The sequence below is a fragment of the Tenrec ecaudatus genome, chromosome 6, assembly GCF_050624435.1.
Source record: "Tenrec ecaudatus isolate mTenEca1 chromosome 6, mTenEca1.hap1, whole genome shotgun sequence".
Lineage (NCBI taxonomy): Eukaryota > Metazoa > Chordata > Mammalia > Afrosoricida > Tenrecidae > Tenrec > Tenrec ecaudatus.
In genome coordinates this window covers 8,548,451-8,563,711 of record NC_134535.1, presented here as the reverse complement: position 1 = coordinate 8,563,711, position 15,261 = coordinate 8,548,451, and the positions used below count along the sequence as shown (strand labels likewise).

The following is a 15,261-nucleotide window of genomic DNA, read 5'->3' as shown; positions in this document are numbered from 1 at the left end:
CACAACAGATGGGAACCGGAATGGGAGGCTTGCAAAGCCCATCAGCAATTGAATTATTGGAGTGTATGATTTCTGAATGATATGCCAGTGAAATTGTTAAATTTTTTTTTAAAAGCGGGGGGGGGGGGGGTCGGCACACCAGTGATCTCCCAATCCCCAGAGAATGGCTTTTCTTACACTGACCTTGAATGGCTTCTGGAAGCATTTGCTCATTGGCTGGTGTGGACCTAATCCCTCCTGCTGCCTATCCTGGAAGAGCTATCTCTCTGACCATGCCTTCTTTTCGTGGTAAGACTCTACTCTGGGGGGAGGTAGCAAGTGGAAAGGACAGATATATTTCAGACGAAGGCACGGCACTTTTTAGGAGCTCTAATCTCTCTTGCTGTGTCACTCATAGCACTTCAAGTGTGTGTGTGTGTGTGTGTGTGCGCGCGCATGCGCGCGCGCGCGACTGTCGTCCTTGAGGCAGGGATCAGGCCTTAAGTATCCAAAAGTGCTTTGTAACAGTAACCAGCTCGTAGAAGATACTTAATAGGTCTCTGTCCCATGGCTTGAGAAATTATTTAGAGATCATCCCTCTGAAACTCAGAATAAAGGAGGCTACCACCTGCCTTTGCAAAACCTCCATTAAGCAGAGGAAAGTGGTCCTTTTGTGATGCCTCCAGGCCCATCCTGGGTGGCTTGCAAAGATGATGGACAAGTACCAGCTTAGGGTGGGTTGATGGCCAGGCGTTATCAATCCTGGCTGCCATTCCAGCCAAGGTCATGCCACAATGAGGGCAGGGCCACGCAGACCTGTGTAGAGGGGTACACTGGGAGCGAACAGAAAAAGAGCCCACAAGGTAAACAAGTGGCCATCTAGCTTAGAAGCAACAAAGCCCATATGGAAGAAGCACACCAGCCTGTGTGATCACGAGGTGCTGAAGGGATCAGTTGAACCCAAAACCATATCATTGTGTGCTCACCTCCATGATACAATCACTGAAGACAAATGGGCACATAAGCAAATGTGGCGAAGAAAGCTGATGGTGCCTGGTTATCAAAAGATATAGCGTCCGGGGTCTTAAAGGCTTGAAGGTAAACAAGCGGCCATCTAGCTCAGAAGCAACAAAGCCCACATGAAAGAAGCACACCAGCCTGTGCAATCACAGGTGTTGAAGGGATCAGGTATCAGGCATCATATCAGAACAAAAAATCATATCATAGTGAATGAAGGGGAGAGTGTGGAGTGGAGACCCAAAGCCCATTTGTAGGCCACTGGACATCCCTTTACAGAAGGGTCTCAGGGAGGAGACGAGCCAGTCGGTGTGATGTAGCAACAATGAAACATACAACTTTCCTCTAGTTCCTAAATGCTTCCTCCCCCATCATGATCCCAATTCTACCTTACAAATCTGGCTGGACCAGAGGATGTACACTGGTACAGATGGGAACTAGAAAGACAGGGAATCCAGGGTGGATGATTTCTTCGGGACCAGTGGTATGAGCAGCGATGGTGGGAGGGTGGGTTGGAAAAGGGGAACCGATTACAAGGATCTACATGTGATCTCCTCCCTGGGGACGGACAACAGAAAAGTGGGTGAAGGGAGATGTCGGACAGGGCAAGATATGACAAAATAATTTATAAATTGTCAAGGGTTCATGAGGGAGTGGGGAGTGGGGAGGGAGGGGAAAAATTAAGAACTAATGCCAGGGACTTAGGTAGAGAGCAAATGTTTTGAGAATGATGAGGGCAATGAATGTACAAATGTGCTTTACACAATTGATGTATGTATGGATTGTGATGAGTTGTATGAGCCCCTAATAAAAAGAATGACTGAACTACAAAAAAAAAAAAGAAAGAAAGAAAGAAAAAGAGCCCACAATAAAACAGGGATTATGTCAAGGGGGCAGCCTACTGGGACCAGACAAAGGAAATAAGCTGCCTGGAGGAGAATAGTGAGCCCTTCAGAAGGGCTGGAAGCCTGAACGTCTGACTAGCTCAATGAGGAGAGAAGAACAGCTCTGCTGTCCCAGCTGGCCACCTGCTGGTAGGTGTGGCCTGGGACAGGGCTGGCAGAATGAGGACTCTGCCCTCCTGTCCTTGCTGTCATGAAGACAACTTGCAGGGGGTCCCAAGCTGGAGAAGCCCAAAGCAGGCTCCGTTCCAGACCTGATATAACTGGCTCTTACCCTGGCTAAGAAGGGTCCTTGCTTGCGAGGTGCTGTAGCTCCCTGAACGCAAGTAGAGAGGAAGGGGCAGTGCCTGTAGAACCACTGGGCACGGGAGTCTTTAACGAGGAGCCCCTCAGGGCCACCATGTCCACTTCCCAACTACCCATCCTGCCTCTTTGTTTCCAACTTTCAAATTCCAATCTTCAATAATTATCAATGCATCTTGACTGCATGTGTGAACTGTGGTGCTGGAGAAGAACAGTGACCATACCATGGACTGCTAACAGGACACACTGCTCAAAAGACTGCTGAAAGGATCAGTCTTGGAAGAAGAAAGGCCAGAATACTTCTTAGAGGCCAGGAAGGCCAGACTTTGTCTTACAGCCTTTGGACATGTTGTCTGGAGACCCGTCCCTGGAGGACACCATGTGTGGTAAAGTAGAGGAGCAGCGACAAAGAGGAAGGGTCTCAATGGGATGGATAGGCGTCGTGCTCCAGCAATGGGCTCAGGCAGAGGAACAAGTGTGAGGATGGAGGGTGCCTGGGTGTTGTTTCCTTCTGTTGTGTACCAGGTGGCTATGGGTCAGAACCCACAGGAGGGCATCTAACAACAACAACAACAACAGGAAGGCTCCAGTGGAACTGAGGGCCGGGCACTTCTCTGCACTCCCCAGCAGCTCTGCAGCCGCGAAAGACATGAGGGCTGGGGGCTGGTGGTTCAGAAAGCTGGGAGGTGCGTGCGCTCCCCAGGACGGTTGAACAAAGTGAAAGGAAAGCTATGCTCACCTGATCCCTGCCCAATGACATATATGGTCTCTCCGCATCCCTCGTCCATCCTCTCCCACATCTGCCGAAGGAGGCTGTCATACTGCTCTGATGTAGGGCTCACTAGGACCAGCTAGAAGAGAAATCAACAGCCTTAAGAACCACGCTCACTACAAGAGTGCCACAACCACCAGGCTGACAAATGGCCTAGCCAACGACCCTGCATGAGACCCACAGCCCCACCCCCCTCACCCCATTCTACCGCAGACACGGCTACCCCTGAAATAGCCTGGGAACTGGGAGCCTTCTGTGAGCTCTCAGATGGACTAAAAGGAGCACTGCCTGAGGCCAGCCCACAGAGAAGAGGGCGGGAGCAGCCTGCAGCCTGGCGATTAACATATCAAGGGGCAGGAGCCAGGGCGACAGGGAAGCCGGCCTTGCGGGCAGACATTGATGGGCACTGTTTGACTCTTAGGTCTGTGATCTGTGGCTTGCTGCTGGAGATGCACACACTGCCCTGCCCTCTACCCACAGGCCAACCACTCTGGCAATAGGCATCCCTGCCATCTGGCCGTGGCCATCTTGTGTATCTGGGCATACATCTGGGACAACTTAGTTTAGTGAGATTTCTCTTCAACCCTACTCCCTACATGCTCTCAAGTCCATTCTAACTCACAGCAACCCTACAGGACAGGGCCAACAGGCCTCTGTGGGTTTCCGAGACAGTAGCTCCTGACGGAAGGAGAACACCCCGTCTTTCTCCTTTGGAGTGGCTGGTGGTTTTGAATTCTGACCTCGAGGTCAGCAGCCCACTCACTGGTAACCACTACTCCACCAGGGCTCCTCTTCAGCTCCATTCTTTTCCCCACAAAGTGGGCATCAGAAATTTTGCAAATGTTGACCAATCTTAGTAACTGGCTTTACCCACTTCTTGGGTGGGGTGGGGATAGGGACATTTACTAAGAGGCATGTGAAATTTCCCTTCTCCAACCACTCTGGTGTGCTCCCGGAGGGAGAGTTGACCCTCTCTGAGGCCAGGGCTTTTCAATCTATGGAAAAAGACTACCCCCTGCTAAGGAAAAGGTAAGAGATTGAACCAGGTAATTTGAAAAGCACCTTGTCCGCAGCCCAGTGATTGTACATCCCTGCCTAGAAAAACTCACCCACCTTTCTGGGATGAGGCTAACCACCCCTGTTGCCAGTCTCTCCCTTTGAAAGCTCTCCCGGTCTTAGAGGCCCACAGTTCATTGCAGCAATTAAGGCAACGGCAGAGTCTCATCTTTTCCTTTGGAAGGCACCTTTCCCCACTGTCCTGAGTCCACTGCAACTCATCTGGACCTGAGCGGGCAGAGTGGAAAGCGGAGGGCAGCCGGCTGGTAGATTCAAACCATCAACCTTGCCGTTTGCAGCCGAGCGCTTACCCTTGTGCCACCAATGTTCCATATACAAAGGAGCTTCCAAAAGTTCACCGAAACATTGAAGGAAACAGTCGTGGAATTTTCCCACTAACTTTCTGAAGGCCCCCCTCCCCACCCTTTGATATATAGCACCGTTCAACTGTATTACCAATTTAAAAAGAACAGTGAGACTTCCACAGCTAGGTGGTAAAGTAACCCTTGCCCAGCCTGGAGCATTCCATCAGCTGGTCTGGAAACAACCTCTGTCCCAGCAACTATCCCCTGTGTTTTTTGGGTTTCTTCAGTGCCCTGACCACGTACAGGACCCAACTCACCTGCCTCTGAGTGAGGTGCCATGTCTGGGAACATCCACAGCAGGCTCATTGGCACCTGTACCTGGATGCTGCCCGGTCATCCGAGTCCTGTCACCCTGCCTCACACTCCCTGAGAAGCCATCCCTCTAAGTGTGGACACCCTCCAGATGGCCTTGAAGGCACCACACGGGACCACTGTGAGGAGGCTGAAGCAGCAGCTTGCTGGTTTCCACATGCTCCGCTGGGGACTAGCTGAGAACTTGCTTGCTTAGGCTGCGGGGAGGGTTCCCTCCGATTAGATGCAAGTCTCCTGCAATTTCACAACAGGCTGTGCAAAGTCACAAACTTTTTGGGGGTGTGATACACATCTGGAGGTACTGACAGTAAGCTGTCCCCACCCCACAGCAGGGACGCAGTGCGATATTCAACCTGCATCGGGACCCCGAGTTTACTCGGCTGCTTGCCAACACTCACAGAGGGTCTACCGGGGATCGCGCTGGTTCCAGGGTGTCCTGCACCTTTCCCAGTGCTCCTGTACCTTCTTAAGTGGTGTCACCCGGGCGCCTAAAGCTTAAGACACCTGTCCAAGGTCACAGCGCCTCTGCCCCTGGCGGGGCAGGGAAGCGACTCGCGTCTGACTCCCGTTCATCCCTTGCCAACGTTCAGCGACCTCAAAACCCGACCCCTCTCCCACAGAACCAAGCAGACCGTGGGTCCGGCGAGCTGCCCACCTTGCCCCGCTTCCACTCGGCCCTCGGTCGTTACTCCGGCCCCGCCAGCGGCGGGATGCGGTCACGCCCATCTCCCAGTTTGGGTTGGGGCGACCCTCCTCCCTCGAGGCAGGGGACTACTTTCTGTTTCCATTCCGGACACCAGAAAGAGCCCGCGGCCGCCACCCTCCAGCCCCCCCGCCGTGCCCGCTGGCCAGCCCCCTCCGCTGTCCAGGACCCTCCGGGCGAGGTCCGCACTCAGTCCTCACGGAGGGGACCCGGGGAGCCAGGGGGGGTCGGGAGGCGGGGCCGCGCGGGGACGGCGACCGGCCGGGAGCCCCTGGTTCCACGTGGCGGATCCCGGGGTCGTGATCGCAGTGGGTGGCCGGCCAGATGGGCGCCTCCGGGGCCCTCGAGCGACCGCGGGAGACCCCGGGTGCCGGGGAGTGGCGGCGCCCCGGCAGGTGGGCGGGCTCTGCGGCTGCGGCCTCTTCCCGGCTGTGACAGGACCCGGGCGCCCAGGTCTCCCGCGCTCCTGGGCCGCCAGCCGTTGCCACGGAGATGGCTGGGACCCCGCCGCCCGCCGGGCGCCCGTCCCCTCAGCGCCGCCGCCGTCCGGGCCTACCTTGCTGGTGAGGTCCAGCTCCGGCTCGCCGTTGAGCGCCTCGCCGTCCTCGCTGCAGTCCGAGTCGAAGCCGCCGTGGAGCCGGCCGCCGGCCGCCGCGGCCCGCGCCGCCCCCGGGAAGCTGGGCTCGGGGGCGAACATCGAGGCTGGGACCGGAGAGTCCATCGGGGAGCGACTCCGCTCCGCCGCCATCTTTAATAACTTAGGCTAATTCGTCGCCAGCTTTCCCTCCTTCTCTTGTCTCATTTGCCTAATCTATGCGAGGCCCCGCCCCTGACCACCTTCGGAATAATTTATGCAAAACTTCCCCGGCAGCGTTGAGAGCAACACGTATCAGTAGCGAACAAACAATCGACCAGGCCTCTCAGCCACCAATCGCTGCAGCCCTTTCGATGGATAATGAATAATTAATGAGGCCCAAACCCCAACAACAAATGTCGGAAACGTCACGCGCCTTTCTCCCTTCTTGGGAGGGGCAGTGCGAGGTCCACGCCAGCGGCCTGGAGCTTTCCTGCCAACGGGGGTGGAGGAGAGATGACTGACAAATAATCCAGCCAATGAAGAGAGAGCTAGAGGCAACGTCCCTCCCCACCGCCCCTTCACGCTTCCAGAGGCGGAGCTCTGCTTCCAAATGTTGCTGCAAAACAGTAGGGGTGAGAGCCTTCTAATGATGGACACAGGCAAGGCCCAATAAAACCATCGCGAGTAGGTCCCGCTCCCCGAGATTGTAAACTGCAGAATGAGCCTCACCCGCCACTTATTGACTCTGGGCGGTCACTGGAAGGCGGATGTCCGACTGGCTGGCAATCGCCAAGTCAATGTGAAGAGTAGGATCGATGCCATATATTCCACAAGGTGTCATGCTATAGCAGCCAGCGCGAGGCAATTAATTAATCACTAGCCTTAGGGAGAATTCTCTATTCACTGCCCTTGCGGCGAGCGCAGTGACAAAAATTACAACAAAAACTGAAGGCATCCAGCTAAATAAAGCAGAAGTCAAAAGCACTTGACATTTGTGCTGGCATTTATGTCGAGATCTAGGGACTGAGAGGGCAGTTCCCTGTGGATGATTCTCATTACCCATGGAAAGTCCCAATCAGAAACACCATCGGCACAAATTCATTGCTCTTTCAATAGTGTGAGAAGCCTACACCTTCAATACTTGGTGAAGTTAGTGGTTAGCCAAGGTCTGATAATACTGTCCTTGGACTCTGGTCCCAGGCAGCAAGCAAGCAAAAGCAAGACTTTGAGAAGGCTAACACACCTGTGGAAAACTTAGGACCTGGACGAGAGGGTACGCGGCCTAATCTCTGCCACAGGGCTTGGCAGACTGGCTCTGGTTGGAGAAAGATCTCCACAGTTCCGAGAGAGAGAGAGATGACATCAAGATGTCTCATCCTTGTGCCCGGCTGCTCCCTAGGTACCCAGAGGCTACCTGTCTAAACGCAAGCAGATTCCTTTGTCCGTCCCACCCAAAGCACTGCTGACTCCCTTCTGACATCTCCTTCTGATACCGACCACAGATTGTTCCCCCGGGGAGAGCTCAGGGACAGACAAGGTGAAACCCCAACTCACTCTATTACCTGCCCACTCTATTAAATGCGTGCCTGCTGGAGGCTGGCCAGCCTCATGATGATAAAAATCCACTGAGGAATACATTAGCTCTCTTGATTCCACCTATGCCCCACTGTTTACCATCCTTTTCTTCCATAATAGCACAGGCCCGCCCTTAAGGACCCGTTCAGCCATGCATACCGGAGAAGATTTAGAGTTTGGATTATAGGATTAGAGAGCAAGAGGAAGAAGAGTTTAAAATAACCTGTGGTTTTAAGGATCTGGTGGTGTAGTGTTTCCACCTTGGACTGCCGACCACAAGGTCAGCAGTTTGAATCCTTGGGAGAAACACTTGGCTTTCTGTAAAGAGTTGAAACCCCAGAAACCCACAGGGGCAGTTCTAGTCCGTCCTAGAAGGTTGCTAGGAGTCATAATTGACTTAATGGCAGTGCGTTTGGTTTTTTGATCTAGAAGAAAATAAGCTATTTCTTCTTGCTTTTCTTTTTCATTGCAATATGACCTAACATACACAGAGTTGGGATTTGGGGACAAGAAGGCACCCTACTCTTGTGGTCTATATAAGCACTTTATGCCCTCAACTCAGTTGTCTGCCACCATCCTCTATTTAAGGAGCCCTGATGGCACAGTGATTAGAGCACTCGGTTGCTGCTCTAACCTAGATAGTTCAAACTTGCCGGTTCTTCTGCAAGATAAAGATGTGACCATCTGTTTCCATAAAGATTGACAGCCTTAGAAACCTTATGGGGCAGTTCTACTCTGTCCTATAGTGTCAATATGAGTCAAAATTGGCTAGATGGCAGGAGGTTGTACCATCTCCATAGGATCCCTGGTGGCACAAAAGTTAAGCATTTGGCTGCTAACCAAATGGCCAGCAGTTGGCCATTCCTGGCCAGCCATCAGGAAAAAGATGGAGCAGTCTGCTGACAACCTTGGGAGAGATGAAAAGCTACCAACTGGAAAAAATCTCTTTGCAAAACATATATCTGATAAGAACAATTAGTGTGATCGCTTCGGCAGCACATATACTAAAAAACAAACAAACAAAAAACAATTAGTCCAGAGGATGAATGGACCACAGCAAACCTTAGCCTCCACGGCCCTGAGAACAGAAGAACTAGATGGTGCCTAGCCTCCACTGCTAATTACTCTGAAAGGGATTATCACAAAGAGGGTCCTGAGTACAGTGGGAAGACAAAGTGGAACAAAACCTAAAATCATAAAACAGACCAGGTTTCCTGGCCTTGCGGAGACGTGGAATCCCAAGACTTCGGCCCTGAGCAACTCTTCACTCTTGGAACTATACTCACTCCTCTGACTCAGCTGTCGGCCAAAAGATATACAGGCATGAAGGGGAAGAATAACATGAGGTACACATGCCTTAGAATAATCAATCGTACAAAAGCAAAAGGACACGGTTTGCTAATGGATAAAAACTCTGGAAAGCAAGAAAAGGCATTAAAGAAGGATGAACAATAATAGTAAAATGCAGGGAGGGCAGAAGTGGGATGCATGCTGGTACATCTTGGGGACCGCAATCAAATGTATGAATTGTTGAATGGAAAACAAATTTACTCTGTAAAATTTTAAATCATAATAAAACTCTTAAAATGAAAAAAAAAGAACAAAGTGCCAGTTTCCAAAAAATGAAAAAAAAACCCAACAACAACGTAATCACCAAAATATACCTAAAACTTCCACAACATAACCACCTAAAGACAAAGAATCCAGTCATGAAATGGGCAAATGACTTGAACAGACATTTCACCAAAGGGGCTGTTGACAAGGCCACCAAACACAGGAGAAGATACTCAGCATCGTTCCCCATCAGAGAGATGCAAGTCAAAGCCCCCACGAGATAGCATTTCACCCCCAGGAGCAGCATTAAAAGAGGAGGCTGTCTACTCCCGGCGAGCCTTACTGTCGCAGAAACCCACAGGGGCAGTTCTCCCCTGCCCTGGAGGGTGGCTGTGAGTTAGTTCGGCTGGTTACGATTTAAAAGAGCACATGTTGGGGGAGGATGTGGGGAAACTGGAGCCCTCATCAGGATGGCTGGGGAGGTTACAAAACCCAACAGCTCTTATGGAAAACGGTGCAGTTCCTCAAATTAGAAGTGCCATGGGACCCAGCAGTGGCATTCCTGGGTACATGCCAAGAAGATCTGAAAGCAGACCCCCCTACACAGACCCGTGCGGTCGTCTTCATTGCAGCACTGTTCACAACAGTGAAAATGCCCACCAGCAGATGAGTGGATAGCCGCATGTGATACATGCCACCAGGGAAAACTGCTGCATGCAAGGCAACACTGCTCGGCCAGAAAGAAGACTGAAGCCTTAGTTCATGCTCCAGTGTGGATGGAGCTGAAAGACATTCTACTGAGGGACATAAGTCAACCACAAAGGAACACATTGACATGATGTGACTCCTATGAAAAGATAAGAGCTGGCAAAGGTAGAAAGACCAGAGTTCACGCCTGCTTGCAAGGGCCAAGGGGCAGGAAACGGTTGTGGGATCAGCAGTGCTGGAACCATAGCACTGTGTGTAGGGATGCATAGAGGATGGACCATAATCGCTGTCACTCAGTTGTCCGCTGATAAAAAGCAGAATTGGCGAGTGTTGCACAATGTGTATTTACAACAATGCCGCACACACAAAGAGTAGCCGCTGAAGCTGCTTGTGTACAAATATCTCGGATGATTTGTGAGTTTGAAGGGTTAGTCACAGTTTCATGGAATGTCCGAGTCAATTGGTGTAATGACATATTTAACACTTGTGTCTTATCTCCAAGTATCCCTGGTGGCGCTGTGGGCTAAGCACTGGGCTGTAAACTACAGAGCTGGTGGTTCAAAGCCAGAAGTCACTCCCTGGGAGAAAGATGAGGCTGCCTGCCGCCTACAGATTCACATTCTCACATTGTGAACACCTGGTTTGCAGAAGGCTCTGGATGCCAGCGGAAGCCCAAAATCCCTCTGCAGGGTCCATGCCTGGATTAAGTCTCTGGCGACTCCCCTCTGACCTTAGGAAGGATGTGAATAGTCCTGTTAGCAGATAGAGAGAAATGTTTAGCTCCGTTTGGCCCACCCTAAAGTTGTTTCAGTTGAACAAAAAAAGTGAAGGGAAATACATGTAGATGAAGCCCCTGGTGAATCCCCGCTGGCCCTGACCAGGGACGGGAACAGCCTTGCTATGGTGCAGAATGCAGCGGGAAGTGGAGGATTTTTTGTCTTACTTTGCTATCGTTGTTAGTTTTCTACCCACTTTTAAAATGGCTTTGTGTGTATGTATATGAAACCCCGGGAAGGTGAATCTCTAGAGACGGTAACTGGATGAGTGGTCTGTCATGGAATGGCAGGCGAGGCGGGGGTGGGGTGGGGGGGGTGGGGCGGGGCATGGATTGCTAACAACCATGAGTATAAGAAGGGAGAAAATGTTCCGAAATTGGTTACAGTGATGATTGTACAACTCTTCTGAATATGATTTAACTACGGAACGATGATTTATGAAGTATATACCAATATAACTTTTGGCATATACTTTAAATATAAATATATATTTTTTACAGTCTCAAATATATTTTTTTAATTTTTAAAATTTCCCAAAATATACATATTTTTTATAATCTCAGAAACCCCAGGAGCTGTTCGACTCTGTCCTAGAGGATTCTTTATGAGTCATAAGAGACTTGACAAAGAAGGTTTTTTTCCAGTTCCTAGTTCATTGAGTAATCAGCATTGTGTCTCCAAGGCTTGCAAGTGGACATACTAGGCACAAAACTTGGTCTCTGGAGCGACAGAGGAGCCAGAGTTCGCAATAGGAGGACAAGGGAAGGGCTCAAACATGGACATTGCAAGGATGGGGCAGGATCAGGCAGGGGTTCGTTCTGCTGTATGTGGATCACCATGACTCAGAGCCCACTGGATGGCCCTGAACTCCACCATGGAATGTGTGACGAATTATGTTCACGAGTGTGGTAGGGCCGGTTGACTAGAGAAAAGTCCAGAGACACTCATACAGGTGAAAGAAAGAGATTTAGATCAAGAAGTAATCGTTGATAAGGAAAACATCCCAGCCCAGTCCAACTCAAGTTCAGAAGTCCAATGATAGTCCATAAATCCCTCTCCAGATTCACACAGCCACACGCAATAAAGATGCAGGATGCAGGAAGACCACAGGCCGGTGGGTGCAGAGCCTTGTGGACCCAGTGGCAGGGGAAGCATCACAGGGCTCTCACAGGTTCCCTCGTGGAAGGTGAAGGCACAGAGAGGAAGTTCCCAGGATCCTCCTTCTGAGGCCACGCCCACCAGGAGGTATCAACAGGCCGTGACCTGATTGACAGGCTAGGCTCCACCCTATGCTTTCCTATCTTCAAGTTGACACGAAAATTATGTAACGACCACAATGAGCCACCGTCACATTTACCATGAAAGGAGAACTGGATGGTACCTCAAAATCAAACACAGTATGAATCTGAGGTGTGTCTGGCGGGACTTGTAGCAAATTTCTCAGGCAAAAAGGAGGGAGAGTGGAAAAAGTTTAAGAAGCCCGGCTAGAGAGGAATCACGATCAAAAGGGGGGAAATGCAGAACAGAACTTCAAATTCTCACCGACGCCAGACTTGTTGGAATCATGTGAAGGCTAGATAAAATCCCTGAAGTGATTGCCCTAAGATAACCTTTAAGCCTTAAACTAGAAATTTTCTTTGAAGTTTTCTCAACCAAACAATAGTTTACAATAGTAGCAATAGTTTAACGTGCAAACATTACTGAGCTTGAGGATTATTCTCTTTTAAGACGATCTAGATAGGATCAGATAGACAGAGGAAACGTCAAGACTAGGGAGGTGTTTTAGGGAGCAGGGGAGGTGTCTTAGGGAGCAGGGAGTTGATTTCCATGAGGGAGGAACAAGTCAGAAGAGGGCAAGAATGGTGGTACACCTTGAAGAGCATCATCAATGCCACTGGATGGTACCTGTAGAAGCTGCTCCTGGTGGTTTAATTTCATGTCAACTTGAAGATATAACCATGTAGGGGTGGAGTCTAGCCTGTCAATCAGGTCACAGCCTGATACTTCCTGGTGGGCATGGCCTCATAAGGAGGATCCTGGGAACCTCTCTCTCTCTCTCTCTCTGCCTTCACCTTCCTGTTGACAAGCCGTGTGGGGACCTGAGAGAGCCCTGTGATGCTTTCCCTGCCACTGGATCCATCCACAAGACTGCACCCTCCGGCCTGTGATCTTCCTGCATTCTGCATCTTTGCATGGAGTTGTATGAGTCTGAATAGGGACTGATGGACTTGAGTTGGACTGGGCTGAGAGGATACTCCTTGATAAAAAGTTCTTTCTTACACATACGTGAATCTCACTGGATTTGTTTCTCTAGTCTACCTGGCCTAACACACTGCTGAATGGATATGTGTTTAAACAAACAAGATCACAGCCATGGAAGACGCTATGGGGCAATTTTCATCCAATAAGGTCAGAAGGGGGTTCGTTAGATCCTCCATCAGAAGGGACGTTCCCAGACTTATTTGGCTTACTGCTCTCTTTTCAGAAAAAAAAAAATTTACTCAGCACCCTTTGGCAACTAGAAACGTTTGTACTCTAGCCCATAATTAGTGTAGGATAAAGTGTAGGTACCGGTTTTTGCAGCCCACTTGGATCCCTGGATGGGTCCAGCACTGCCCCCCAGGACGCAGTATCACCACTTTGGAAAACCTGGCTCTAGATGAAGGGACCCTGGGTGCTCCACTGCTCACCAAGAAGTTGGAACCCAGGGTGGAGGGTGGGGTGGAAAGGGGGAACCGATGACAAGGATCTACATAGAACCTCCTCCCTGGCGGATGGACAACTGAAAAGCGGATGAAGGGAGATGTCAGACAATGTAAGATATGACAAAATAATAATAATTTGGCCATCTAGCTCAGAAGCAACAAAGTCCACACGGAAGAACACACCAGCCTGTGTGATCGAGTGGTCCCAAAGGGATCAGTTACCAGGCATCAAAGAACAAAAAATCATATCATTGACTGCACTCCTCCATGATAGGATCGCTGAAGACAAATGGGTGCATAAGCAAATGTGGTGAAGAAAGCTGATGGTGCCCGGCTATCAAAAGAGATAGTGTCTGGGGTCTTAAAGGCTTGAAGGTGAACAAGCGGCCATCTAGCTCAGAAGCAAAAAAGCCCACATGGAAGAAGCACACCGGCCAGTGCGATCACGAGGTGCCAAGGGACCAGGTATAAGGCATCATGCAAAAAAAAGATATGTGTGTGTATGTATGTGTATATATGTGTATATGTATATATGTATGTGTATATATGTATATATATATCATATTAAATGAAGGGGGAAGTGCAGAGTGGAGACCCAAGGCCCAAGTGTCGGCCAATGGAGATCCCCTCATAGAGGGGTTTAGGAGAGGAGATGGGTTAATTAGGGTGTGAGGTAGTACCGATGAAGAACACAGCTTTCCCCCAGATCCTGGATGCTTCCTCCCCCCAACTACCATGATCCGAATTCTACCTTGCAGGGCTGGATAGGACAGAAGCTGTACACTGGTACATATGAGGGCTGGAGGTACAGGGAATCCAGGGTGGATGTTACCTTCAGGACCAAGGGTGTGAGGGACGATGCTGGGAGAGTGGAGGGTGAGTGGGTTGGAAAAGGGGAACTGATTACAAGGATCCACATGTGACCTCTTCCCTGGGAGAGGGACAGCAGAGAAGGGGGGGAAGGGAGACTCCGGATAGGGCAAGATATGACAAAATAACGATGTATAAATTACCAAGGGCACATGAGGGAGTGGGGGAGAGGGGAGGGAGGGGAAAAAAAAAGAGGACCTGATGCAAGGGGCTTAAGTGGAGAGCAAATGCCTTGAGAATGATTGGGGCAGGGAATGTATGGATGTGCTTTATACAATTGATGTATGTATATGTATGGATGGTGATAAGAGTTGTATGAGTCCCTAATAAAATGTAAAAAAAGAAAAGAGGAGAAAAAAATGATTAGGGCAAAGATTGTACAGATGTGCTTTATACAATTGATGTATGTATATGTATGAACTGTGATAAGAATTGTATGAACCCCAATAAATTGTTAAAAAAATAATAATAATTTATAAATTATCAAGGGGTCATGAAGGAGCGGCAGTGGGGAGGGAGGGGGAAAACGAGGAGCTGATATCACGGGCTCAAGTAGAAAACAAATGTTTTGAGACTGATGATGGCAACAAATGTACAAATGTGCTTGACACAATAGATGGATGGATGGATTGTGATAAGAGTTGTACAAGCCACAATAAAATGATTAAAAAAAGAAAAACAATTATTAAAAAAAAAAGAGGAGGAAGAAGGTCCCTCCCATCCCCACTGAGAGTTCTGTCTGGTAAGAAAATGAAACTTGTTTAAAAAAAATCATGAAGAGGAAGATTTCCCTTCTGATACAGATTAATCACAAAAGTCAAATGTGAGGATCAGTTCAGAATTCACATGGAATTAGAAGAATAACCCAGACCAGTTCCTTGAGAATGTTTTAACTTGACTAAAAAAAGACAAGGCTCTACCCGCCAGAGACGGGGTCTACAGACTACAGCCTGGGGGCCAAATCCTGTTCACTGGTTTTGTATAGTGGGGAGCTAGAAACAAGGAGTACAAGGAAGAGGAAAATGCTCTAAAATGGATCATAGTGGTGACTGCCGATGCTTTAACATTGTATTAGGCCAAGAGCATT

General features: G+C 49.7%; 1 protein-coding gene across 1 annotated transcript in view; it reads right to left on the bottom strand.

Annotated features, from left to right (window-relative positions):
• Positions 1-13,928, bottom strand: part of GTPBP1 (GTP binding protein 1) — a 32,725-nt gene extending 18,797 nt beyond the window's left edge. The window contains exons 1-2 of the mRNA XM_075553573.1: positions 5,966-13,928; positions 2,941-3,052 (exon numbers count right to left, since the gene is read on the bottom strand). Coding sequence (XP_075409688.1) covers positions 2,941-3,052; positions 5,966-6,157 — 304 coding nt within the window. The 5' untranslated portion in view covers positions 6,158-13,928. The remainder of the gene's footprint in view (positions 1-2,940; positions 3,053-5,965) is intronic.
• Between the last annotated feature and the right edge of the window lie 1,333 nt (positions 13,929-15,261).